This window comes from Tamandua tetradactyla, chromosome 13 (genome assembly GCF_023851605.1).
Source record: "Tamandua tetradactyla isolate mTamTet1 chromosome 13, mTamTet1.pri, whole genome shotgun sequence".
In the NCBI taxonomy this organism is placed as follows: domain Eukaryota; kingdom Metazoa; phylum Chordata; class Mammalia; order Pilosa; family Myrmecophagidae; genus Tamandua; species Tamandua tetradactyla.
The window spans coordinates 30,261,881-30,288,333 of record NC_135339.1 but is presented as its reverse complement, the minus strand read 5'-3'; the positions used below and the strand labels follow the sequence as shown (position 1 = coordinate 30,288,333).

The window sequence follows — 26,453 nt, the reverse complement described above, 5'->3', positions numbered from 1 at the left end:
TTACCTCATCCTAGCAGTGACAGTGGAGGCCAAGCTGAATCTGGAGTTCCATACTATCTGGCAGTAAAGAGGCTATTTGCCCTCTTCCCCACAATAGAGCAGTTTCAGAGAAAGGCAGCAAAAACAGAATATTTAAATAACACCCCAAAACTCATAATATATTTCAAATGAAAATCACTCACCATACCAACAAGAAGAATCTCAACTTGAATGAGAACAGATAATCAATAGTTGCCAACAAGTGGCAGAAATTCTAAAATCTCATGGCAAACATTTTAAAGCAGCCAACCTGAAAATGCTTCAGTAAGCAATTATTAATTAGCCTGAAGCAAATAAAAATTTAGAAAATCTCAGCAAAGAAAAGAAAGATGAAATGGACAAATTCCTAGAAACATAAATTACCTATACTGACTTGAGAAGAAATAGAAGATCTCAACAAACCAATTACTAGTAAAGAGATTCAATCAGTCATCAAAATCTTCCCACAAAAAAATGCCCAGGACCTGATGGCTTCACAGTAGAATTTTATCAAACTTTTCAAAAAGAACTGACACCAATCCTGCTCAAACTCTTCCAAAAAATTGAAGAAAAAGGAATGCTACCTAACTCATTTTATGAAGCTAACATCACTCTAATACCAAAATCAGATAAAGGCAATACAAGAAAAGAAAACCACAGACCAATCTCCGTAATGAACATAGATACAAAAATTCTCAACAAAATACTAGCAAATGATATCCAACGCCACATTTAAAGAGTTATACATCATGATCAAGTGGAATTTATACCAGGAATGCAAGGGTGGTTCAACATAAGAAAATCAATCAATGTAATGTAGCACATTAAAAACGAAGGGGAGAAAATCACATGATTATATTGATTGATCATGCCAAAAAAACATTAGATAAAAATCAAGTATCCTTTCCTGATAAAAACACTTCAAAAATTAGGCATTGAAGGCAACTTTTTCAATATCATAAAGGGCATATATGGAAAACTCATAGCCAGCATCATACTTAGTGGTGAGAAATTGAAAGCATTCCCCTAGAGAACACGGATGAGACAAGGATGCCCATTGTCACCACTATTATTCAACATTGCATTAGAAGGACTAGCTGAAGCAATTAGACAAGAGAAAGAAATAAAAGGCATCCAAATAGGTGGGGAACAAGAAAAATTTTCATTATTTACAGAAGACATTGTCCTACACTTAGAAAACCCTGAGAAATATACAAGTAAACTACTTGAGCTAATAAACAAATTCAGCAAAGTGGCAGGATACAAGATCAATGTACAAAAATCAGTAATGTTTCTATACACAAGCAATGACCTATCTGAGGTGACAACTAAGGGAAAAAATCCATTCAGAATACCAACCAGGGGCGGGCCACGGTGGCTCAGCAGGCAAGAACGCTTGCCTGCCATGCCAGAGGACCCGGGTTTGATTCCCGGTGCCTGCCCATGTAAAAACAAAAAATACCAACCAGAACAATTAGATACCTAGGAATAAGCCTAACCAGGGATGCCAAGGACTTATACACAGAAAATTATAAAAAAAAAAAATGCTAAAATAAATAAAAAATGACCTAAATAGATGGAAAGATATTCATGCTCATGGATAGGAAAGCTGAATATCATCAAGATGTCAATTCTACCCAAACTGATCTACAGATTCTACACAATACCAACAAAAATCCCACAACGTACTTTGAAGACTTGGTTATCCAATTTATACGGAAGGGACAGAGACCTCAAATAGCTAGAGATATCCTTAAAAAAACAGAAGAGCAAACTGGGAGGTCTATCATTTTCTGACTTTAAAGTTTATTATAAAGCTACAGTGGTCAAAACAGCATGGTACTGGCACAAAGACAGAAGGACTGACCTCTGGAATAGCCTTGAGAGTCCAGAGATTGACCATCAAATTTGTGGACATTTGATCTTTGATAAGGCCCCCAAATCCACTGAATTGAGACAGTCTTTTCAATAAATGGGCATGGGAGAACTGGATTTCAATAGCCAAAAATAAATGAAAGAGGATCCCTACCTTACACCCTATACAAAAATTAATTCAAAATGGATCAAAGGCCTAAATGTAAGAGCCAGTACCACAAAACTTCCTGAAAAATTATGTAGGGAAACATCTTCAAGATCTAGTAATAGGAGGTAGCTTCTTAAACTTTACACCTAAAGCACAAGCTGTGAAAGAAAAAATAGACAAATGGGAACTTCTTAAGATCAAGAGCTTCTGGGCTTCAAAGGACTTTATTAAAAAGGTGAAGAGGCAGCCAACTCAATGGGAGAAAATATTTGAAAACCACATATGGGATAAAGGCTTGATAGCCTGTGTACATAAAGAAATTATACAGCTCACCAACAAAAGTACAAAAACCCAATTATAAAATGGGCAGAGGAAAAGAATAGGCAATTTTCTTATAAGCAAATACAGACAGCTGAAAAGCATATGAAGAGCTGCTATTTTCATTAGCTATAAAGGAGATGCAAATTAAGACAACAATGAGATATCACCTTACACCTATAAGAATGGCCGCTATTAAATAAACAGGAAACTATAAATGTTGGAGAGAATGCAGATAAATTGGAACACTTATTCACTGTTGGTGGGAATGTAAAATGGTTCAGCCGCTGTGGAAATCAGTTGGTAATTCCTCAGAAAACTAAATATTGAGTTGCCCTGTGACCCGGTAAATACCAATACTTGGTATATATACAGAAGAGTTGACGGTAGTGACATAAACAGACATTTTCACACCAATGTTCATAGTGGCACTATTCACAATTGCCAAGAGATGGAAACAATCCAGGTGCCCATCAACAGATGAGTGGATAAACAAAATGTGGCATATACGTACAATGGAATATTATGCAGCATTTAGACAAAATCATGTTTCAAAACATGTCAACGTAGATGAACCTTGAGGACATAATGCTGAGTGAAATAAGTCATACATAAAAGGACAGATAGTATGATTCCATGATTTCTGGTAAAGCTGCCAGTGTTTTGGAGCAGCTAGAAGGAAAAATCTGAGTTAAGGGCTGGTAGCCCATGACAAATTCTGAAGTGTACTTTGAAAATAATTGCTTTTTTTTTCTTTTTCTTCTTTGTATATATATGTCATATTGTACAACTAAACAAGGGTTTAAGGAAACTTATAGGCAGTTATAGTAATATTCGATAAAATAAATTCCTGAAATCAAAAATTTGAAAATATTTAGTAACACAGCTCACTACTATAGCAAGGTTGATATTTGTTAATAACTTTTTACTTGATATCTTGCAAACACACAAAGTTTTGATAGTTAAATGGTATTTAAGATATTGTTTAATATTTAGAATTCATGTAACTCTGATATCTGTATTTATAGATTTTTCCTTCCTTGCTTTAATTTTAAATTGGTTCCTGAAACATTATTATACAAACAAGTTTTACGATGATTACTTAGTTTTTTTTTCAATATGCCTATGGATAAGCTAACTAACCATTGTAGGTGCTTAAGGTTTCTATATGTTAATTGTAAAAATATTTGTATCTTCATATTCTCCTATGGAAATATTTAGTAACACAGGTCATTACTATAGCAATGCAGATACTCATAAAAACTTTTTTTACTTGTAAAAACTTTCTACTTGAAGTTTTGAGAACATTCAAAATTTTGACAGCTGATTAAATGTATCTAAATTAATTTTTAATAATCAGAATTTAAGCACTTTGCTAACTGAATACGTAGATTTTTTTCATTGTTGCCTTAGTTTTAAATTGATTTATGAAACTTACTGCGTAAACATAGGCTTTACAATGAGAATATGAATTCTTTATTTAAATATGCCTGTAGTTAAGCTAACTAAGATATCCATTTTTGGTGGTTCTAAGTGTATTGTTTGTCTTCTTAAATAAAAGAAATTTTTAAAAAATCTGATTGGGGCAAAAAAAATATTTTTAAAATTTTCTTATGGTATGAGGTTTGACTGTGCTAGATATCCAAGATAGCCCACTCACCAGGGGACTGACTACCCACTATTAAGTATTCCAAGAGACTCAGGTGGAAGCTGAAAGGCTTCTTATGACCTAGCCTCATAAGTCTCAGAATGTCACTTCTGTCACATTTAATTAGTCAAGCAAGTCATTAAAGCCGGCCAAGATTCATTGAGAGGGGTATTAGGCTCCATCTCTTAAGGAGGGAAAGGCAAAATCACATTACAGGAAGTATGTAAAATAGGAAATATGGCCATAACTGGAAAACAATCTGTGTCATATAGAAAGATTGATTTCTTTTCAATAGTCTTTTATAAAATGTCAACTGCCTTCTGTTTACATCGATTACAGGTTGAAGTATTATTTTGCATATATTGGGTTAAATAAAATATATTTCTAAAATTTTCTTCATCTGCTCCTTTTCCACACACATCACCCACACTCAAAAGCATATATTCTCTACTACAAATTGCAGTATGCTATTCCCACTTGGGTGCCTGTGTACAAGCTATTCCCCCTTTCTGGAATGTTTACTTCTTACTCAACTGTCTGAGAGCTCCTCCTCAACCTTCAAAAGTCAGCATAAGTGCTTTCTTTCTCCTCTGTGAAGCCAACCTGATCTAACCTAGGGGAATTAACCACTTCCTACATGCTGCTGTTATTGAACTTAGTCCTCACCACTATTACAGCTTTATCATGCTCTGTTTCACTACTAAGTACTTCAAACAGAGCATAATACCCTTGACAACTAAGACTGCAATTGCTCAGACTTTGAAATCACCAATTCATAATAGCACAGTATCTCTAGAAGAATGATGAATTATGTAACTAGAAATTGCAACACCAACAAATTTTAATTATTCTATATTTTAGCTATTTTTTATAGCCAATACAGAACCTATCAGTAAAATGTGTTAAATTCCTTTTAAAATTCTTCATATATATCATTGCTATCATAATACATGTACAGTAATAATGTCTAGATGACCATACATCTCAGTATGCCTGGGACAATTCTGACTTATGCTTCTTGTAGATCAATTATGGACTGTTATTATTTTAGCATATCCTTCTCTTCCAAAGTACACCAAATTACTGTGGAAAGCCAAATATACTGATTACTGTTGCTAACACAAGATAGTATTCCACAGTTCAAGGGCTATAAAACCTTTTTAGTTTTGCTAATTAACTGTTATAATGGATGCTTCTGGGAATATTAGACACTGATGGCACAAAAATGTGTTGCTCACTGGGACCGATCCTCAGTGACAGAAAGCTGACTCATTCAAGGCTACTCCCCTCCAAAGGGTGACTGTAGTTAAAGAAGACTGACTGATGAAGAGATGCAAAGGCCCCAGCCCCTTGTCCCAATTCAGAACAACTCTCAAGGGTCATCCCAGCTCCAGAGATCCCCATAGGATCGGCTGAGGCTTCAGTTGCAAGTCATCTTCCTCCTCTACTCAAACCTGACTTCCTCATTTCCTTACACATATATCTCCCAAGAGAACAACCCCATAAATCTTCTTTGTATTATCCTTTATTTCTGCTTTTAGTCTGCTTCCGGGATACCTAATATAACACAACAATCTAGCTCTTCATTCTAATATGAGCTCCTAGTTAGGAATTATGCTTGACACAAGTCCACCCATTTTTTTGTCCAAGTCAGAACCAACACTTGATGTCAGGGCACTTGATTCCCACTTTATTTCTGTAGTTTATGCCATTCAACTTGGTTCTTTTTTATATAACAAAGAATTCTGAGTAAAGGCCAATATTAAAAAACATAAAGCAGGAACTTCCAGGAACTATATGAGCAGTGCCTGGACACTAGGGAGTAAAGGAAGCCACTTCTTAAAAAATATTCACAAGGTGAATGACTGAGCTACACCACAAATATTGGAAATTGTGGCTGTTTCTGCTGGAAGGTGAAAAGACAAAGAGCTCTCAGACTTTAGGCTCTCTAGCCTATAGGATATAACCTTCAGGGACTTTCACCTGTGAAATGTTCTCTGCATGACTCTGTCTTGCCACTTTAGAACACCTCTGTCACTTTTTAGTTATTTTCATTTATACAAATAACCTTACATTCCCCACCTATGTTCTGACCTTATCCAGTTACTCTGTTGTTGTTGTTTGTTTGTTTGTTTTAATAGTGGCTGCCAATTTTATTTTACCTTTTATTATTTATTCAGTAATCAGGTATCTTACATTTCCAGAGTTTCCTCCTTATCAGTAGACTAGGACCTTGTGCACAAAGAGAGATCTATGAGAATAGTCCTTTCCCTCCACAGGGGAATCTAGATGTCTCCTTTTGCACTGCACAAGCTCCTATAAATTTCCAAAGTGGATATGCCATGGCAGATTTAGATGATCCCAAACTTAGCTGGTCAAGAAAAACTCTAAGTTGTTACCTAACAATTAGGAATCTACAGTAGAGGAAGAAGACTAGACTCTAAAGTAGCCCAGAAAAATAATAGCCTAAACAATAATACTATCTAATTGCAGAACAATTCAGAGACTTATATACTGCCCATACCTTTAAATTAGGCATAATGTAAGGCTTTCCAAGAAAGCATGGAAAACAAAATCAATTATTGTCCACTTAGTCAGACCTCCACCGTTTATTATTTCTCTCAATTATCTGGCTCTTATATTTCAGTTTCAACATCTGTCTCCAGCTGCTTTGGTTTTGACAATTCTTTTACATCTCCTTGGATTTTGGCAACATTCTGTATTTTGAGCTTAGTTTCCTGCCCTGATTTTGGAATATCTACCACATTGAAAATCTGCGATAATATGTGGTTACCGTAGGCTGTAAATCTAAACATTTATAAACTGAAAAATACGGTCTCCAGTATAACCAACCACTCAAAAGCTTGCCACCACTGTACTGTAATGGACAAATTTAAGAATATAAAAATGTAAATTATCTAGTACTGCATACCTGATTTGCTAATCACCAATTCTAATAGGCACACCATGTGATTTAAATAATAATAAAAAAAAAAAAAAACGAAAGGAAACAGGAGGAAGTTTGGAATCTACCTTTACATTTTCGGAATTTTTATTCTGATCTCTCTCTAGTATTCCAAGAAGTACTGCAAACAGGTTTTCCCAATTGCTTTACTTTATCATCTTGAAAAACATGGAGAAATTAACTCCAATTATTTCCAAGATGGATTTTCAAAAACATGTTGAGGCCCTTTATGGAAAAAAAACTCATAATATCTCTTTGTAGATGTTTTATAGAAGACTTATTGAATCTTAAGAATTCACCAAGATAGGGATGCCTTAAACCCAAGACATATATAATATAGGTTCCTGAATAACAAAAGCTAGTCCGTTTGCTTACTTATTCATTGGACACATATGTAAAGAAAATTAACAATGTGCTTCCACATATGACACCAAAAAACAATGGGGTGGTGACAGGTACAGAAATGCAAATTGGTCACTACAGGAAACTCAGGCCTGATTTGTTTACTCCAGCAGCTCTGTCACTTGCTCAACTCTCTAACATCCCTCTATATAAAAATACTGAGTGTTAACTCCACCAATAATTGCATATCACCTAAAGGTCCTGTTCAGAAATATCTCCAGCACTTAATACTGCTAATATGATTTCAGCCCCACTCCCAGAAAAATACCCAGGTCTGCTGATATCTTAGAATTCCAGCATGATGAAAGCCATCTCCAAATCTCTTTCTACCCATTACAGAAGACCACCATTAAAAAATAACCAATTCCTTCTAAGACCCTCCCTTCTTCAGAGGGTTTCCCCATCCATGCACATGAAGAAATGACTTTATTATGTTATGCCTCAGAGAATATGGACCAGGCCTAACCAATCCTCAAGATACAATGAAGTTAGCAGAAATACCTTAGAAATACACATACTTCTAAGTTTGAAAAGGCGAAAGCTGATTTTTCTCGAGTTCTGTATATTATCTGGACTATGTTATAATGAGTAAAAATCTTGTCTTGGAGTACAACTAGATGGGGATGACAATGTAGGGACTATGATGTGAAATTTTATTTCAGAATGGTCACATTGAGTTCACATAGAAGAAATTTATATTTTGCAAAGTAAGACCTTTTTTCTAAAAACGGGTAGTCTATCATATAAAGTTAACACTCACTAAGTTAATGTCAGAGAGGGGCTTCTCCATGAGCAGGAATAAATATTATACAACAGTTCATTAATTATTTTGTTCAGATATATGATTCAGCTTTTACTAAATGCCAAGCATTGTACTGGGGACTTGAGATACAATAGCAAACAGAGATTTCTTTGCCCTCACAAAGAAGTGAGGGATGCTGACCATGATGGATTGGAAACTGAGGGACTGTTATTTGTTACATGTGGTAGAAAGAGTAATGGTCTTCCAAAGATGTCCACATTGTAATCCCTGTAACCTGTGAATATGTCACATACATAGCAAAGGAACTTTGTAGTTGTAATGAAGATTAAGGATCTTGAGCTAGGAAGAGTATCTTTTATTATACAGGTGGGCCCAATCTAAACACATGTGTAAAATCAGAGAATCTATCCTGGCCGTAGTCAGAGAGAGAAGCAACACTGCCAACATTGAAGATAGAGAAGAGGTCTACAAGCCAAGGAATGTGGTAACCTCTAGAAGCTGGAAAGGCAAAGAACCAGAATCTCCCACAGGCACTCCAGAAACCAACATAGCCCTGCCAACTGATTTCAACCTAGAGAGACCCATAGAAGACTACTGACATAAATTTGCATTGTTTTTATAATATGTTGTGATAATATGTTATAGCAACAATAGAAGACTAATATAATATTCATACATATTTAAAAGGAAAATATTAGGGCAAACATGCATAATTACTAACGGTTTTAGGTGACTGTTTATTACATGAAACTTATTTCAGAGAGACCTACCTGATCTCATGAAGAACATACTTTCTTACTAATATGAAAAGACATTCAACTTATTGAACTTAGATCTTCGGTAAAAATGATCAAGACACTTGTTGATCTGTTTAAGTAGGTAAAGTCAGTTACACACCACTGGACACGTGGACTGAGAATGCGACAAACATAAACTTTATTTAGTTACCATTGCTGAACTGCTCTGAACTTAACAGACTTCCAAAATCTGGAGCTTTGAAGTCACATTCACGTAAGAGATTGGTGGATTTGGATAAGAATGAATGATGTTTTATGTTTTTGTGGTTATCTTTATCATGTCTGAATTATCAGCAAGCATTTATTCTATCAATGTGGCTCAACTGCAAGAGCTCCTGACTAATGTGAAAAGCAAACCAGACCACCAAAGGAAACACAATATTCCTTAAATTGGGAAATCAAGGATTTCACTACCACAGCTGTCTTGAATTCTCTGAGCAAATTCTCAGCAAGGTTTGAACTCAGTTAGTTGGTAAAAGTACATTCCCTTTAATAAAAAACAATGACCCTGATAAAGAGAAGCATCATTTGTGATATAAACCTCATATAAAAATGCACTTGGAGGTGTGTTCTGATAATATGATCCATGGTTTCCAGATCGGTTCCTGCCATTTAATTCCAATATTCACTGGCTCACTCAAATTTGATAGGTTATCAGCAACAGGCCTAAAATTCTGCACTTCTATTTGAAAAGGGACTACTGGACTCTTTTGGGGTTGCTTTTTTCATAATAATACAAATTTATACTTTTGAACTATTAATAGGTTACACTAAAAATAAAATGTTAATATAATTTGTACATAAATCAGCTTCTGATAGTGTGGGCCATCACTGAAAAAATTTGGCAATATCTGTTCCAACTTCCGTACTGACATGAGAGCAGATCACCTGTCATTATTTACACAGACAATCATCTTTCATTCCTTGAAAAGATGTCCTCTCCACAATATTTAACATTATGCCCTAGGAAGGAATATAAAAATAAGTTAAAATATTTAAATCATCCAAAGAACAAGTTTCCTTGCCTCTGTGCTCCTTCCTTTCCTGAGTTCCTGTACTCAATATTAACCTGCTCAATCCTTTCTCCAGGGTTATTATGTAAATATAAAAAAATAAATACAAATTAATTGCTTTAGGCACATTTTCATTTTAATTTAAAAATTTAGAAGTAGGAAGCACCAAATTCAATCTACCTGTATCCAATTTGTAATTACTGAGCACCTGCTACCTAAAAGGTTCTGTTCTAAGAACCAGGGATACATTCCCTGCTCAGTAGGGCCCCTGGCTAATGGTGAAGGTAGGCAAGTAAAAACTTGAATTCCAAAAGGGATTAGAGGAATAAAGGCAAAATCCATGAAGAAGAGGTATTTTGCACTCCTTCACTTAAGGGGAAAAGAGGGAAAGGTAGGGAAGGAGGGAGGAGAGAGGAAAGCCTCCATCAAGCATGAACAGAAGTGCAATTTAACCAATTAACTAAATGAAAAATATCTGAATTCTTAAAACTAAGTCTATTCTAAGAACAAAAGAAAAGAAAAATTAAGGTAATTACCTGGACAATATAAAAAAAGAGAGACTTTGCTTTGATCTCAATTATTTAGATATTATAGAAGAAAAAGTCCTTTTTTGCAACTTCACTCTTCTAAAAAAATCTTACCTTTTTTAAAAATTGAATTACATAACGGAACAACAGGTAAATAAGTTTTATGCACTTGAAAATGAGCCTTGAAATGAATAATGAGTTTAAATCCTAGTTAAGAAAAAGAGCAGTAGGCAGTAGAAAAATGCATACATATTTTCAGTAGCTTACTAAATATATTTGATACCTAAAGTGGATAATTTTTTAACACTGTTGTCATCTATAGGACAAAATAAAGTGTCGGAAATAGTTGGTAATAATGATAATTTTTTGTTCTTTAAAGCCATTTAACATTTTATAAAAGGAGAATAAATTTGAATTACTGCATTTATAAATTCCCACAGACAAGGCATCTTCTCATTGATTGCACCCAGGGCGCAAGGCTCCCACAGTTTCTCCCTTGTTATGCTACTGCATCATTTTTAACCCAAAGTTCAGGAAAGTCATAAAAATCGCCTCCACTTTTACATGATGTATATGTTTATGTGCTTATGTACAAAGCCACCTGGGCAAGAAAACTGGGAATAGTGTCCCGTACTGATATGATAGCACTCATAATAGTGTCCCAAACTGATATGATAGCACTCATTCCACAAGTATCCCCATGCTGAAGGAAGCTTAATATGAAATTGCAAATAAAAAACACCCTGACAGGTCAAGAGTGGGACCTCAAAAGAGAGGAGAGGAAATAGGTGTTTTTCCTGCATAAGAGATCTCAGATTTTCATTTTGCCCTGTACTCCCCAAATCATGTAACTACCTCTACTTATATATGTAGAAGAGTATATACATATACATGTTTTGTTTGTATCTATAAACAGCAGAATAATTTACCTTATTTTGTAGATAAGATGAATTTATAATTTTATAATTAATCAATAAAATAAATCCATATATAACTAAAAAACCTTTAAGAACATCTCATATGCTAAAAATAAGGATATTCTAGCTTCAAAAGTAGGGTATAAAATTACTAATATGCTCTCTTTATTTAAAAAATCTGTTTTACAATTTTGATTTCTGACAGCAAGAAATTCTTGGCCAGAATTCTTACCAAAGTCATCAAATATTAAGAATGTGGAGATGCATCAAGAGTGTTGAAGGGCCCCCAAAAATCACAAACTAATTCTAGCCCATTTCAATTACCCACATAAAGCATTTTTACAGAAGAATCATAAATCTTCAATGTAATATCCAAAAAGTCATATCCTTTGTAACTAATAATTCCTAAACCACACCTACGTAACTCTTAAATCATTCTACTTATAATAAGGCAGATAAACAAAATATTCCCATTACAAATCTTTTATTTTGATTAGCTCTATTGTTAAAAGAGGCTTCATGATTAATATATAGTTGGCAATGTCTTCAAGATTTTCTTTGTCATTTTATAAATGCATTAAGATTTGAGAGTAAGAATGATCAGACACTCCATAGATGAATATATGTGTGTTTTATGTGTGTGATTCTTAATGGAACCAAGGGCTTTGAAACAAATATTTTTGCCCAAAATTTATATTTCCAGCGTTTCCAAGAGATACTAAAACTGCAGAAAATCAATCTAATACCATGTCATGTCTGAAAAAGTTTAAGAGCTGTTCAAACTGCATGGGCTTTTTACACCCTCAAAAACTGCCCATTATCCACACAGCATCGATCGTTATCCGATAATAGCTAAATTCAACATTCTAATGCCCTCTCATTATACATCAACTTATTTCAGAACCACCTGCCCTTCCTTTATCCTCTTTCATCCTTTAAATTTATGTGCAACTCTAGCTTCCTTTCTTCAATTGTGACACCCTTCTTCAACTAATATTCAGATACTACATCAAACAAAACAATCATATGTAAATATTCCTCTGGTTCTGATTCCATCCCAAAAAAAACTTTCATCTCAATCCTGTATTCTAGGAGCAGCCCAAATAGAATCCATTAAGAAAGCCAACCTATATGAGAGCTGCCTAGTCAATTTGTAATTTATCAGATTTTGAAGACAGAATGTACCACAGTGGATTCACAAAATAGAGGTAGAAAGGAAAACCAGTCACCTACATTGTTCATGTACTCCGATAGCAGATCCTGAAGAGCCTGGCGAATTGCATTGCACTCTGCAATAATTCGCTCCCGATGGAAATCCCTCGTGCATGAAGAGTCTGCCAGGAGAGCTGCCCCACTGATAATGGCTTCAAGTCTTTTCTCCAGTGATGGCCTTATTTCCTCCTCAGTTACTGTGAGTGGATCCAAGACAATTAAATTCTAAGGAGAGAAGACATTTGGATGGTTAAAACTCCATGGCATTCTATTTTACGAAAAACAAATATTTTGTTTTCACACTCAGAATGTGACAATAAAGAGAATAGTATTTTTATTGCATTGGCCAGATCACACATAATCCTATCTACCATTTATTGTTCAGGTAAGCGACAATAGTAATGCAATTATAAGTATTTGTTCCAGGTTTCAGAGAGACCTGGATTCAAATCTTGTCTTTCCCACTCACCAACAGGGTGACCTCACCCAGATTTCTTTTGCTTTCTGAGCCACATCTTCCTAATTATAAGCCTGTAATATTAATGTTGCCTCTCTCATAAGACTGTTGTGAGTACTATACATGTATTTAATACATACGAAAACATTTTAACTATTATTTACAATAGTAACTTGTATTTAGGACTTCACTATCTGCAAAGTATTTTCACTATGAGGAAGTGGAAAGTTTCAACCCCATTTAAAAAATGATGATGAGTAAAGGGGAGAGACTGTCTCACAGAGCAAATAAACAGTGAAGCTCACACAATATTTCAGGTTTTATTATACATAATTATTTTCATTAAGCCTTACTATAAATAATAAACTATAATAGCCTTAACACTAACAAAACAAAGAAAATTCTGAATTTTAATTATTCATTTAAAAAGTAAAAATTCCTTCTTTCTGTTGCTCTATTATAACTTCTTGCTATTTCCAGCTATAGAAACCTGACATGGTATTTTTAAGATTTCTATTATATACAGGTTTTCAAAGCAAAAGAAGTCAAGATAATGTACAGCCTCTATTGAAAGTACTGAAGAAAACATGGAGGGTATGCTGTTCTTAGGGTCCTTTATTAACATACAATGAGAGGAAGACTTTACAAGATTAAGAGATAAGGTGGTAATTGGAGAAAGACTATGATATAAAAGTTCTCTGAAGAACCCTTAACATGAAATCTTATAATGACCTTCAGAGTGTGTGTGTGTGTGTGTGCGTGTGTGTGTGTGTGTGTGTGTGTAGTTATGTGTGTGCCTCTGAAGGTCATTCATTATAAGATTTTCAGGGTATATAATATGATATACAAGATTATGTATGTGTGTATGTGTGTGAGTATAATTGCACTACATTACATTATGATAAATATTTGGGGGTTTGAAGTAACCAGGCTAAAACTTTTAAAACTGCAACTGTAGGACCAACTTAGGAAGAGAAAGTCAATTACAGAAAGAGAAATATTTTTTAATATAAGGAAAAAAAGAAAAATTAGTATTCTATAATGTTAATATGATATCATGTATTATAACATAAAATACAAAGCAGAAAGTACATCTGGTATTAAAATGGTTAAATTTCATAAAATTATTCAGAAGAATTTTTCCTTTCCTGACGCTATTTCCTTCCTATTATTCTACTGCTCTGAGTCAATTTTTCTCTTTTAGAGGGAAAAAAAACTGTAATATATGTCAATTACAAAAAGAAATTAATTTTACAAAATTCAAATTTAACATTTTTTCTCCATCCAATGTAAAATCATTCTGAGGAAACAATCATTCAAACCATGGGTTTGGCCATCAGCCAAGAAATAACAAGCTATTATTCATTTATATCTACATTAGCATCCTTATTTTCATTTGCCACTTGCACCATGTCTCCCTTTGGCTTACCAATTTAGTACAAACTTTTCACTCCAATGCTTCAAAATACAAATTACATCAATTAAAATCTTTTTTGAAAACTGCCCTCCAATATGGTATCATCATTAAGAAGAGATTCTGAGAGCAACAGAACTAATCTTGAGTGCTTAAATACAATTAAATGATGTGACAAGAACAGTTAACATCTCTTACTTTTTGTGATTATTTTCCTGTGATTACAGCAAAAGATCAAATGCCAAAAATTTTGATGTGTAAATACTGCAAGAAAAAAACTAGTAGCTGTAAGTGTCCTAGCTGGAACTTCATATCAGCAAGTAGTCTTTCTAGGATTACGTTTACTCCAGTTCCCATTCTACAAGGTCATTCCTCAAATTATCCCATCCTTCAGATTTTTACCCACTTGACCATTAAGCTCATCTAACCCAGTCATTGCCTGCTCTGGCATCTAATATCCACATGCAGGCTTCTTAGAGCTCCCTAAAATCTCTGTCCTCCTATCCATACCCTAGGAAGATTTCTACTAATTTTATCTCTAAATTGCAGAAGACAAAATAAATTTTTAAAATAACTTGGAGTTTCTATTCGAAATAGAAGCAATGGGTATGAAATACAACAACCATTTCAATTAAAACAAAAATTATCACTTCTAATCTATTATAGCCATATACTAAAATATTCTTTTAGAATGTTTTCATGAAATTAATTACATGAAAGACAAACAACAGAATCTACTCTATTGAATATAGAAAATATTTTCCTCTTTTCAAGGTTCTGCCCATTGTACACTTACCTCCCTAATACTATGGTTGCTGACAGAATGTTATTATTTCAAAAAAAGTAAGACTCAACTCTATATTCTTCTTAGATTGCTGCATTTTAGGAAGCAGTATAGTTTTAGGACTAAGATTCTTGTCCTGGGAGCAGATAGCCTGAATGTGAATCCTGAGTCACCAACTATGGGCAAATTTATCCATATTGTTACTATCCTCTATGGTCTCATCTTTTGGCATATCTTGTCATTCCTTTGGTTAATCAATTTAATTCCTTCTTTTTGTTCATAACACTCCTTCTCAGAATCAAACACTTGCCCCAAATCATTCAATTAGTAGCAGAGGCAGGATTCTACCCAAATTTGTTTCCAGTTTCATGCTACAGCCATTATTCAATGAAGATAATAAACTTGAAAGAGCCCAACTGAACTTTGGAGGTGATCTTATCCTGATCTTATCAGGTCACCTTGATCAGGCATTGGAAATATAACTATGTGGAACCCACAGCTTTTGAAGAGAAGAACATGAAATCTGGAAATGAGTGAATGGGAAGAGAGGACTCACCCCCTAAATAATAAACTTCAAAGAGCCCAATCTGAACTTAAAAAGGACACAGCAAGCAGCCTCATTCAGAGGGAACAGGTCTATGAAGCCAGCAGGGGAATACTGATTCTGTCTATAGAATAGGACTAAGGGAAAATCAGACCCTGTAAAGGAATGAATAAAATTAAATTGAAGGGAGGTGCAAGGGTAGTTTCCTGGTAAAATTCTCGCCTGCCATGCTGGAGACCTGGGTTCAATTCCTGACCCTTTATAAAACAAACAACAAAAAAATTTCAACAAATGGTGCTGCAATAATGGGATACTCACATGGAAAAATAATGAAATGTGACTCCTACCACACAGCATACAAAAAAAATTAAGTTGAAAACTCAATGGTATACTGATAGGTATTTTTAAATACTATATATATATATACACACACACACACACACACACACACACACATATATATATATATATATATATATATATATATATATACTACGTACAGATTTGAGAGTGTGATGACCAACCCACAAAATGATGTAGGAAATGACTTAAAACACATTAAATCTTTTAACAGAGTAGCTGTAATATAAATAGGCATTGCTGATCATTTTTCTTTTTGGTTGCAGCTTAAAGCCTATCTTTCAGGAAAGAACTTATAATGTAAGCATTATGTTAGTTCCATATGAATTATGGCGAAAGAAAACCCTGTGGCCTTGAGAAACACAGAAATAACTGCTATCTTAAAAAGCTAGAGATCATGGCTCTATCTATATTTAAAAGTGAACACCATGAGGTGGAGTTGTATGTAAGAATTTGGAAACATTGCAGAGTATATATATACATATATATATTTTTTCTTTTTTTGCATGGGCAGGCACCGGGAATGTTGAACCCAGGTCTCTGGCATGGCAAGTGAGAACTCTGCCTGCTGAGCAACCGTGGCCCATCCCAGAATATATTTTTAAAGTGAAAAATAAAAGTTACAGATGAATGCTATACAGTGACATCATATATATATATATACAAACAAGCACACATCAATACTTCATATTTTCTTTGAATACAAAAATGAATATAAGAGTCTAAGAAAAGGTCTAAAGCAAACATATTAATGTCATAGCAATTGTTATTTCTGGGTAAGAGAAGAAAATAATTTAGTCAAAGTTTTTAATTTTTTGAGAATAGCATAATTGTGTTGTACTTGTGAAAATAAAACCTACTTAAAAATTTAAATTATTAGAAAAATTTAAAAGGAAAATACAAAATTATGAATCAAACATTATTTGTATAAATTCTAGACGTATAATTAATATTTTGGAATTATGACAGAAAAGTAACACTTCATTTATATACCAGAATGAAATGTGCTGATGTTTTTCATATTAGTTTGAATGATTTTAATTTTACATTTGAATTTCATTATAATGAAAATGCTTGGTTAATACATATTTTAAGAAAAATAAAGACATATGGCCCTGAAATACCAGAACTCTTTAAGTGGAGTTTTAGAGTCAGAAAAACAGTTCGGATATTGGCCCTCCAATCATATTAGCTCAAACTGCCATAGGCTCTCTCTTATCATCTCGAGAGTGGGGAAAATAAAACCTACCCCTACAAGCTAGGATTTTAATTATTGTAGCTTTATAACATGTTTCAAGATCTGGATAGGTGGGGCCAGATGCCTCCTCAATGTTTTCCTTGCTAATACTACTTTTACCTTCGGATGCACTATGACCAATACCTGATGAACAGAGACACAGACTAATATGAAGGAAATTATATATTGTAAAATGCAATAGATAGAAATATCAGATATTAACCCATTCAACAAATAGTTTATTAATCATTCAATACATTTCAAACTCTAAGCAATGCTTTAGCCATGTGAACCAGGGCTTGTAGGAAGTTATAAAATGTCTTAAACAAGCTAAAACACAAAACTAATATGATTGGCAAAAGTATTCTGTGTTTAGTAAACATGATAAAATTAACTCTATTCATCATTCACACACTATGTTCTATGATGGGATTGATCCAATTTTCATTCAAAACACTAAAAATCTTATACCTATTCTCCAAAGTGAAACTGCCTATCAAAACAGCTATATCTATTATTATAATCAAGTACCAACATTCTTCACAAAAACTATATTACAAATTGGGAGCAACAATAAAAACTGCAACAGCATAAATAATGTTTCTCAGGTAACCACATTATCAATTTTCAGAGTGAGTAATAAAAATAGAATAAAATGTCTCCTTGTAATTACCAACAGAAGACACTAATGAAGGAATTCATAGGCTCTCCTTTGTCTAATATATCTCCCCTTTTAAGGCATTTCCACTTAAATAATCAGAAGAATGGAAGCTTCACATATGGAAAATGTAAAAGAATGCAAAAAGTAAGCAATAAATTATAAATTAGCAACATTATTAATGAAAATTATTAATGCTACTTTGATAAATTAGTGTAATTTACAAAAAAGTTAGCGACAATTTAGTTATAGCAAGTCAAAACAGACAACTTACTTTTTATTATATATTAATATAACAAAAAATATAAAATATTTTAGAAAGATACTCAATATGCTTATAAAGTTGGTTATATATATATATATAAAATCCCTTAATATTTTTCTCTAAATGCCAAGTATAGACAATTTGAATAGGTCAAAGAGCACTGTGATTATCATACCATAGAGCCAGTAAAAATTTCCCTCATCTAACTCATTTTACCTGAAGTAGTAATCTTCAGGTATATTTCTTTTTTCTTTCAGATTTCAGCAATTTAGGTCTATTCACACCACCCATTCATGAATTATTTCCTTGAGGTTTTATCTGGTATATCAATAATAAAATAAAATTTTAAGGATTCCCCTATTCCAATGCCTCTATTTAGAAGTGTATATATACACTTATAAGAAACTGGCGATTTTTGTTGTGATACCAAATGAATTTTAGTATATATTCTTACCGGAATTTTATAATATATTTTAATAAATGAGCAAGTTAAGCCTTTGTGAGTGATTACCTATTTGGAAATATGTGTTTGTATATTTGGTTTTTCTCTGTACATGGTCTGTTTTTAAAACTGTGTATGAAAAATTCTAAATTTGTACAAGTCATGGAAATTAACTTATTCTGTCTACAATGCACTTAGAGAAAATACAGATGAATTTGTGCATAACATGACAGTCACTAAAAATACACCATATGCCCCAGTATTTTTAAGTAGTGTTAATCCTTCTCAATTGTCTCAGTGTCCGGCCATTGACGTCTGTAAGTTTTACTGATTCCAGGCCTAATTAAATAAAAATTTGCAAAATGTAAACAAATGTTTCACTAGTGTCTGTCATTGCCAAGGTTTATGGCAGTTGTTATGCTTGTGGTGTTCTCCAGGAAAGCAACTCATTGACAAAGAGGGAGAGAAAAGGCACACAGGGAACAAAACGAAAAAATAAATAATCCTATTCGTGTTCTATTTCTGCTTGAATCTACCTTCCGCTTTTGTCTATAATTACGCCCTTTGGGAGCAATAGCAGGTTAAGTACAAACTCTGGATTCATGTGAGGATTGTGCATAGTAGAGCATAAAAAAGGAATAACCAATGCAGCAGAGTTTTATCTAATAGCTATAAAGCTCGCAAAGCCATGTCTGCCCCAGAATCCCTGAACAAATGTTGAGTAAGAACATGACTGCTGGTCCGCCCAGAGACTGATGCTGTGTGCTGAGCCATGGCAGCTGTCCGGCCCCTGAAGAGCAAGAAGAAGCTGCCTGTTGTGCCATGGCGACGCTGCCAGTGGTCGTGGAGGAGCTCTTGAGTGAGATGGCCGTGGCAGCATAGGACAACGCGTGATATAATCATACTTAGAAGTTCTGGTAAAGCATACACATGCTTGGCTTCTTGCCATTGCTCATGTCCTGTTTTTGCCTTCTTGGTGCTGCAGAAGAGTGAAAGTCTACTGTGCAAGCATCTTTTGGCAGTTTATCTTAGTCAGGTTATGAGGACCTGCCAGCTGCTAATCATCTCTGACAAGCAACTGACTGATATATTACTGACTGAGGAGGAACAAGAAGCATAAAGGATAAAGCCTGAACTTCTCAGCTGGCCCAGCCAGTCCCACAAGCCTCAGTCCCACATGACCACTGCCTGCCATTACTGACTAATGACTCCCTCCTGCTCAGGATGCCCTCAATATCAGACAAGCCCCTCTGCCTCTTTTAAGGATCACCTTTCCTGATCACCTCTCAGGCAGAGATAGTGACTCCCATACTCTGGCTACAGATACATGCCTGCTATAGACCCTGACTATCTGCTCACTAGGTGCCACCAGGATGGTGACACCTCTTAAGGACTAGATCAGCATCTCTTTGTGTGGATATCTTTTGGACCTAGCTAGGGGCCTGCCTGGCACCTAGCAGGTTCTTAATAAAAATGCAGCCATTACTATTTAAAAAAAAAAGAAGAACATGACTGCTAGGAGGTCACAATTTCTTAATAACAGGATTCTTCCAATGCTCTTGATGTGGTCCACAACTCTTTGTTCATGTTCTCTAGAGTACTGCTGTGTGCAGAGATGATGTTGTGAATATTTCAAAATTACAACCAACTAAAAATGCTGTTGGCATGAAAAGAGTTAAGAATCTGCTCACTTGCTAGAGCTGAATATATATTTAAATATAAATTTGCTAAAATATTTTAAATAATTTTCTGGTTATCTGGGGATAACAAAAAATTCAGCATGTTCATTGAAAATATACATTTAAAATTTATTTGGTCTACAAATGTCACAGAAAAAATCCTCATTTTCAGATTTTGCATTAAGACTACAGTCTTGGTAATAAATTGGAAGGAAATTACATTGATTCCAAAGTATGCTCTACCATATTGTTCAAAAGGAATGTGTGATGATGAAAGTTTTCTATATATCCACTGACTAATACAGTAGCCATGAGCTACACATAAACTAAATGCAGCTGCTATGAGGGAGGAACTGAATTTTTTATTTTACTTCATTGTGATTTTAAACTGAAATAGCCATATGTGGCCAGTAACTACTATATTGGACAACACCAATCTAGAATTGGTTTTCATTTTTTTTTCTTCAAGATGTGAGATTCTTCTGTTGTGATATCCAAAACAGGAGTGGATGAAAGGGAGAGCTGACTTACATATTGTAGAACAAAATCAACCTCAGTCACAGGTGGATTTTGACTTAACTGTCATCTTTAATGAAAAGCTCCACTGCAACACAGGACCACCTTCAGTGCCTACATTTTTATCAAGAGCAGCTGACTAATTGACTGTTATTCTAAAAAGATAGGTCTTTGGAAAAAGCACTGAGGGAAGGCATAATTTTAATCTTTTGTCAATAAATCCTTACTTTATCAGGTCATTTTCCTGATGACTTTGGTTGGGGGTAAGTTAATTAAAGGAAAAAGAACGAGGCTGCTCCAGAACACATGAATCACACTGTGCAAGGTCAGGCAGCAAGTCTCAGGTGGCCAGGAAACAGAGAGGCTATCATCAATGGGAAAAGAGGGAACAGATACCCTGAGAAAAAAATTCTGAAAAGAGAGATGACTAGCAAGGATAACATTCACCTATTCCTCAAGTTTATCCATTCTGCTCCATATTCCTTCTATCTCTTTTATTCAAGAAGGATGTTGCTGATGCTATCGATAATAAGGTAAGGGAGTGTGACTAGAAAAATCAGGCCATGGCTCAACATCCTTTCCAAATTAAAAATACCTGTAGAAAAATCAACTGACTATGCACTTACCAGTGTAACTAGTTTTATTTACTAGCTACATAATTACATATTCAAAAGTTGCTCAGAAAAAAAATGCTAAACCAGGATTGCTCTTTCATCTATGCTTTGATGTTTACAGTTTTCTAGAGATTTTACCAATGCCATCTGCATCTTTCATTCTAGTAAGGAACAAGAACATGTGAAATTGAGGTAGAGGAAAAAGGAGATAAAAGCAAAGAAGGGAAAGAGGGAAGGGAAAGAGGGAACAAGATGTGAGAAGAGGAGAGCAGAAGGAAAAAGGAAGGAGAGGGAACAAGGAGGAGAGGGAGAGGAAAAGAAAAGAGAAAGAAGAAAAAGAAGCAGTGTACGAAAAGCTGTTGTGTCATTTACACTGGCAGTATTGGAACTGATATACTGCTCTGTTTAATGATTCAGCAGAATATTTACATGATAAGGAAATTATTATAACAGTACCTGAAAATTCAGATAAAAAATCCAACTTTCACCACTAGAGAAGACTTTTAAAAGTTACTTGTTCATATATTTCTATTAACTCAGTTCTCTAATATGCCCCTTCTTTAACTTCACAATATTCTGGTAGACTTGGCAAATGGGATGTAGAATAACATAAAAGTAAAACTAATGTTAAAGGAATGCAATAGCTACATAAACAGACTATTTTTCAAGTGGATATTGATCTTATGCAGTATGATATGTTATTAAACAGCATAAACTATATACTTTAAATTATTCACTACTTATTACCATGAAGGAAATACATACTTTCGTAATCAGGATATTTTATATATATATAAAAAGCTAGTTTACCATTATGACTGCCAAGCGAGATTGACGGTAGGGACTTTTTTTCCTTGCAGACAAAACAAATTGAAAATGAAGGTCAAAACCTGTCTTTGGAAAGAGTTTCTTATCTAGACAGAGACTAGCAGTGGTACATATCATGATATCTAACACAAGGACAGATGTATTGGGTGTCGATGAAAATTAATTTAGGTAAGCATGGAGTGAATGGTTTACTGTGATCTGGATGAGAAATGATTAAATTCAAAGGGAAATATTTTCACATTAACATAATGTAACCATGCTTATTATTTCCATTTCTGGAGATCTGATGGGAAAAAGTATATATAAATTTTAAAATACGCTCAGAAATACATTAATCAAAATGAAATGGAAACAGTAACTATTGATGGAAAGAGTAGAAGATTCAATAACCCACTTCGAGGAGATTTGTTAAATAAAGTAAGGCAGATTGCTGTTTCCCTAAGAAAGACTATCCTTGACTAGTACTGCCTCTATATAAGCACTGACCATGATTTTCCTTCTAAATACAGGTGGTTCTAAGGAAGCTCTGTGGTAAATTGCAGCCTGATGGCCAGAGGTAAGGTGATTCCACTCTCAAATCTACTCACAATGGGGAAATGCAGCAGGCCAAATCTCTTATCAGGGTTTCTCTATTTCAAGTCACTCCTGATATTTCAGGACCCAAGAGAAAACAGAGATCATGTAGTAGGTAAAGATGCTCAGTGTTTTGCTCTTTCTTCATTAGTCACGTTCAAGCCGAAAAGGGGATCATATATATATATAACTGTCATTTACCCTTACCTTTTCAATGACAGCTGTAACATAAACACCATACCTATCACATCTTACTGTAAATACTCTAAGCCATATACAAGGAATATTCAAATTTTAAAAATTCCTCAACATGAGAAAATATCAACTAAAATAGGCAACTCTCACTGCCATTGCCTAGCTACTCTATGAGGTGTCCTATCCTGTTTCCATATCAAAGGGTCAACAGATCTGTCAGCCTCAGGCTACTTATGGCTGCATCTATACTGCCTCATCCATCACTGGAATTCCCACTGCCTGTCTCTCCTTCCTTCTTTGTATGGCAGAACAACACACAGGACTAAGATAGTAAAGTAAGGAGAAATAAAAGATCAGGCTCACTTTAGGCATTGAAGAAACCACTATGTCTATTAGAAATAGCATGTTTTCCATGTGAAACAGGATTAATCTACCACCCACAATGCAACTATCCTTTTCCAGAACTCGTGGGAACTAGACAGGCTGATGAACAAATACAACCTCCAACAGCTGCATGACAGATTGATGCATCTGCACTGTATGCATTTGCACAGGCCTGTTTTTCCATCTGAAAGACATGGCATATGTCAGTTGATTGGCTTATAGTAAGCTTGGAGAGGAGTCAGAGAAAATGTTGGCAGGCACCTCATGTATATTCATTGCTTTTCCTTTTCATTTTTTTTCCTTTTGCTCTGGGGCTATTGGTCTTTGCTTTTTTGGATCCTGCCTGCTAAACTATTAATTTAACTTCAAGTGGCCATTCGTGGCTAAGGAAGCTGAGATTTTGTGACATCTAACCTGCACTTTGTCTAACTGCTTAGATATCAACAATCAACCCAAATTAGCAAGCTTCATTTAATTGCAATTCTATCCCACATTTCACCTGTGAAAATTGGTCTGGGGTCAGGTAATGGGAACTAGCAAAGCACAACTTGAAAATAGTCAAAGAATTTATACAAGACAGATCACATAATTTGAAAGGCTCAGCACAAAATGAAAATTCAGGCCCCCTGTTCAAAAATTATTCACAATTTCAAGACAGCAGCAGCAGATCATTAAACCAAGGACAAGATCCTTCCAGGTGTGGGGCCCTTTGCAACCACTAGGCTGCACTTCCATGAAGCTGCCCCTTCTTGTGGAAGAAAGAATGAGAAATTGTTGTCATTTATTTTAAACATAAAGCATACTTATAAAAATTAATGTGTTGGCTATGTTTTATTCACAATCAATAGTATCTTCATCAAAACGTTTCTGTTTAGAATTTACAAAGGCTGTTTTTCTTTCCAACTGGTCTCAGTAAACACACCTTGCAATTTTACTCATAGCACAAACTTAAAGTAGTTTCAAAATATATTTGCCTGCCACATCTCTTGCTTTTACAAACCTTATCATACTAGTAAAATGTGGAAATAAAGTTTGTAAATGACAGGTTCATAAATTCACTTAGGCACCCCTTAATCTTACATTTAACAGTGAACACTCACCACTAATAAAAGCCATAGATGCCAAACTCTAAGAAAGGCATGACTACTATATGGTGTTCCCTACAGTAAATCTGTAACCAACATCTTAAGGAGCAAAACAAGGTGCTAGGCTATGATCCACCCTACCACCCAAATTTTATTAAATGGTTTCCAAAAACAACAACAAAAAGAAAACCTCTAAAATGTACTAGCTTCTATGTTTTGATCAGAGAAATAAAAAACAGATTAATTTAAAGCTGTAATTCACATGACCACATTATTAAAATGTAAGAATTAAAAAGTTAATATCTTGGGTAGCTCACAGTGGCTCAGCAGGCAGAGTTCTTGCCTGTCATGCCAGAGACCTGGATTCAATTTCCGACACCTGCCCACGCAAAAATAAAAAAAAAGCGATTAAAAATTAATATGCTATTTCATTTTTCTTGATTTCAGCATACTCTCAGACATTTCTCAAATAAGCACCAATCAATTTCTGATTTGAATAAAGTGCTTTGACCAAAAGACTGGCAATGGGAGATAGAAAGTTTGATCCAGGTCTCAAAAGCAAAAGAAGGGAGACCATGTTTGTTCACTTTACATAGTGAATATTTTTCAAAGCCTTTGTGATAATCTGATTACTAATTGTTATCTGCAACTATAAATTAATGAAGACAGAGAATCTTCTGTACTCTGAATAATTTTAAATAATATTCTTTAAGGAATACTTTAGATACCATTCCATTGTGTTCAAAAGATTTCTCATAAAACCAACTCTAAAATACATATTTGTATTCTCAAATCTTATACCTATTCTATTTGGCTCCTTTAGTTTGTTTCATATCTTCCTTATCCCAAATCAACTCATCCTCCTCCTGAGGTTATGAGGTCACCATTCTTCCAAGCACAGGTTTATTGGATATCTAACCAATCTTGGACCATGTCTGCCCCATCTGTAACAGTCACTAAGGCCTGTCAATTCTTCCTTCCCATCAATTATATCCCTTTCCTTTCCATTCCAACTCCTCTAGTTATAGGATTTACAATTTCTTGCCGAAAATATTATAAAAGTCTCAGTTCTTTCTGTCTCCATCTGTTGAATCCTGCAAAATAAACTGTACATCACTACTGATAAATCTTCTCACAACATCAATTTTATTTTATAGCTTCTCTAATCTTTACTTAATAAAGTCCAGATTTCTTAGCTTGGCATATTCGGTATAATCTCCCCAAACCAGACTGCCTACCATTATACTACCTTACACACTATAGTAGACTATTTACAAGTATGGGCCAGATTTTTCAATTTCACTACTGGAGAGAAGGACAATAAGTCTCTCTTTGAGAAAGGAAAATACATACCTAGGAATGTGATTTCCCTAAGAAATAGGCTTTAATGAAAGCGAAACTAGAAATCAAATCTCATTAACCTTGTGCCAGTTTGAAACTACTGTGTATCCCAGAAAAGTCATGTTTAAACTTCATTAAATATTGTTGGGTGGGATTTTTTTTATTAAGTTGCTTCCATGAAGATGTGACCTGCCCAATTTAGGTGGGACCTTTTGATTAGGTGGTTGGTTTCCATGGAGATGTGTCTCTATCCATTCCAGGGGGTCCTTTACTGGTACCCTTCAAGATGGAACCACTTTGGAAAAACCTTCAGAGCTGACACAGACAAGAGACCTTTGGAGATGCAGAAGGAAATGCCCTCAGAAAAAGCTTTTTGAAATGAGAAAATGGGAGAGAAAGCTAGCAGACTTCGCAATGTGCCTTCCCAGGTGACAGAGAAACCCCGAACTTCATCAGCCCTTTCCGGAGCCGAGG

The 26,453-nt window shown here is 34.7% G+C and overlaps 1 protein-coding gene and 1 pseudogene across 11 annotated transcripts in view; one reads left to right on the top strand and one right to left on the bottom strand.

Annotated features, from left to right (window-relative positions):
* The window catches only part of CTNNA3 (catenin alpha 3), a 1,849,311-nt gene that overhangs the window by 1,347,976 nt on the left and 474,882 nt on the right, over positions 1–26,453 (bottom strand). For all 11 annotated transcript variants that reach the window (XM_077125140.1, XM_077125142.1, XM_077125146.1 and 8 more), the window contains exon 7: positions 12,625–12,828. In XM_077125140.1, the coding sequence (XP_076981255.1) occupies positions 12,625–12,828 (204 nt within the window). The remainder of the gene's footprint in view (positions 1–12,624; positions 12,829–26,453) is intronic.
* On the top strand, positions 19,587–19,884 carry LOC143654530 (zinc finger SWIM domain-containing protein 7 pseudogene; annotated as a pseudogene).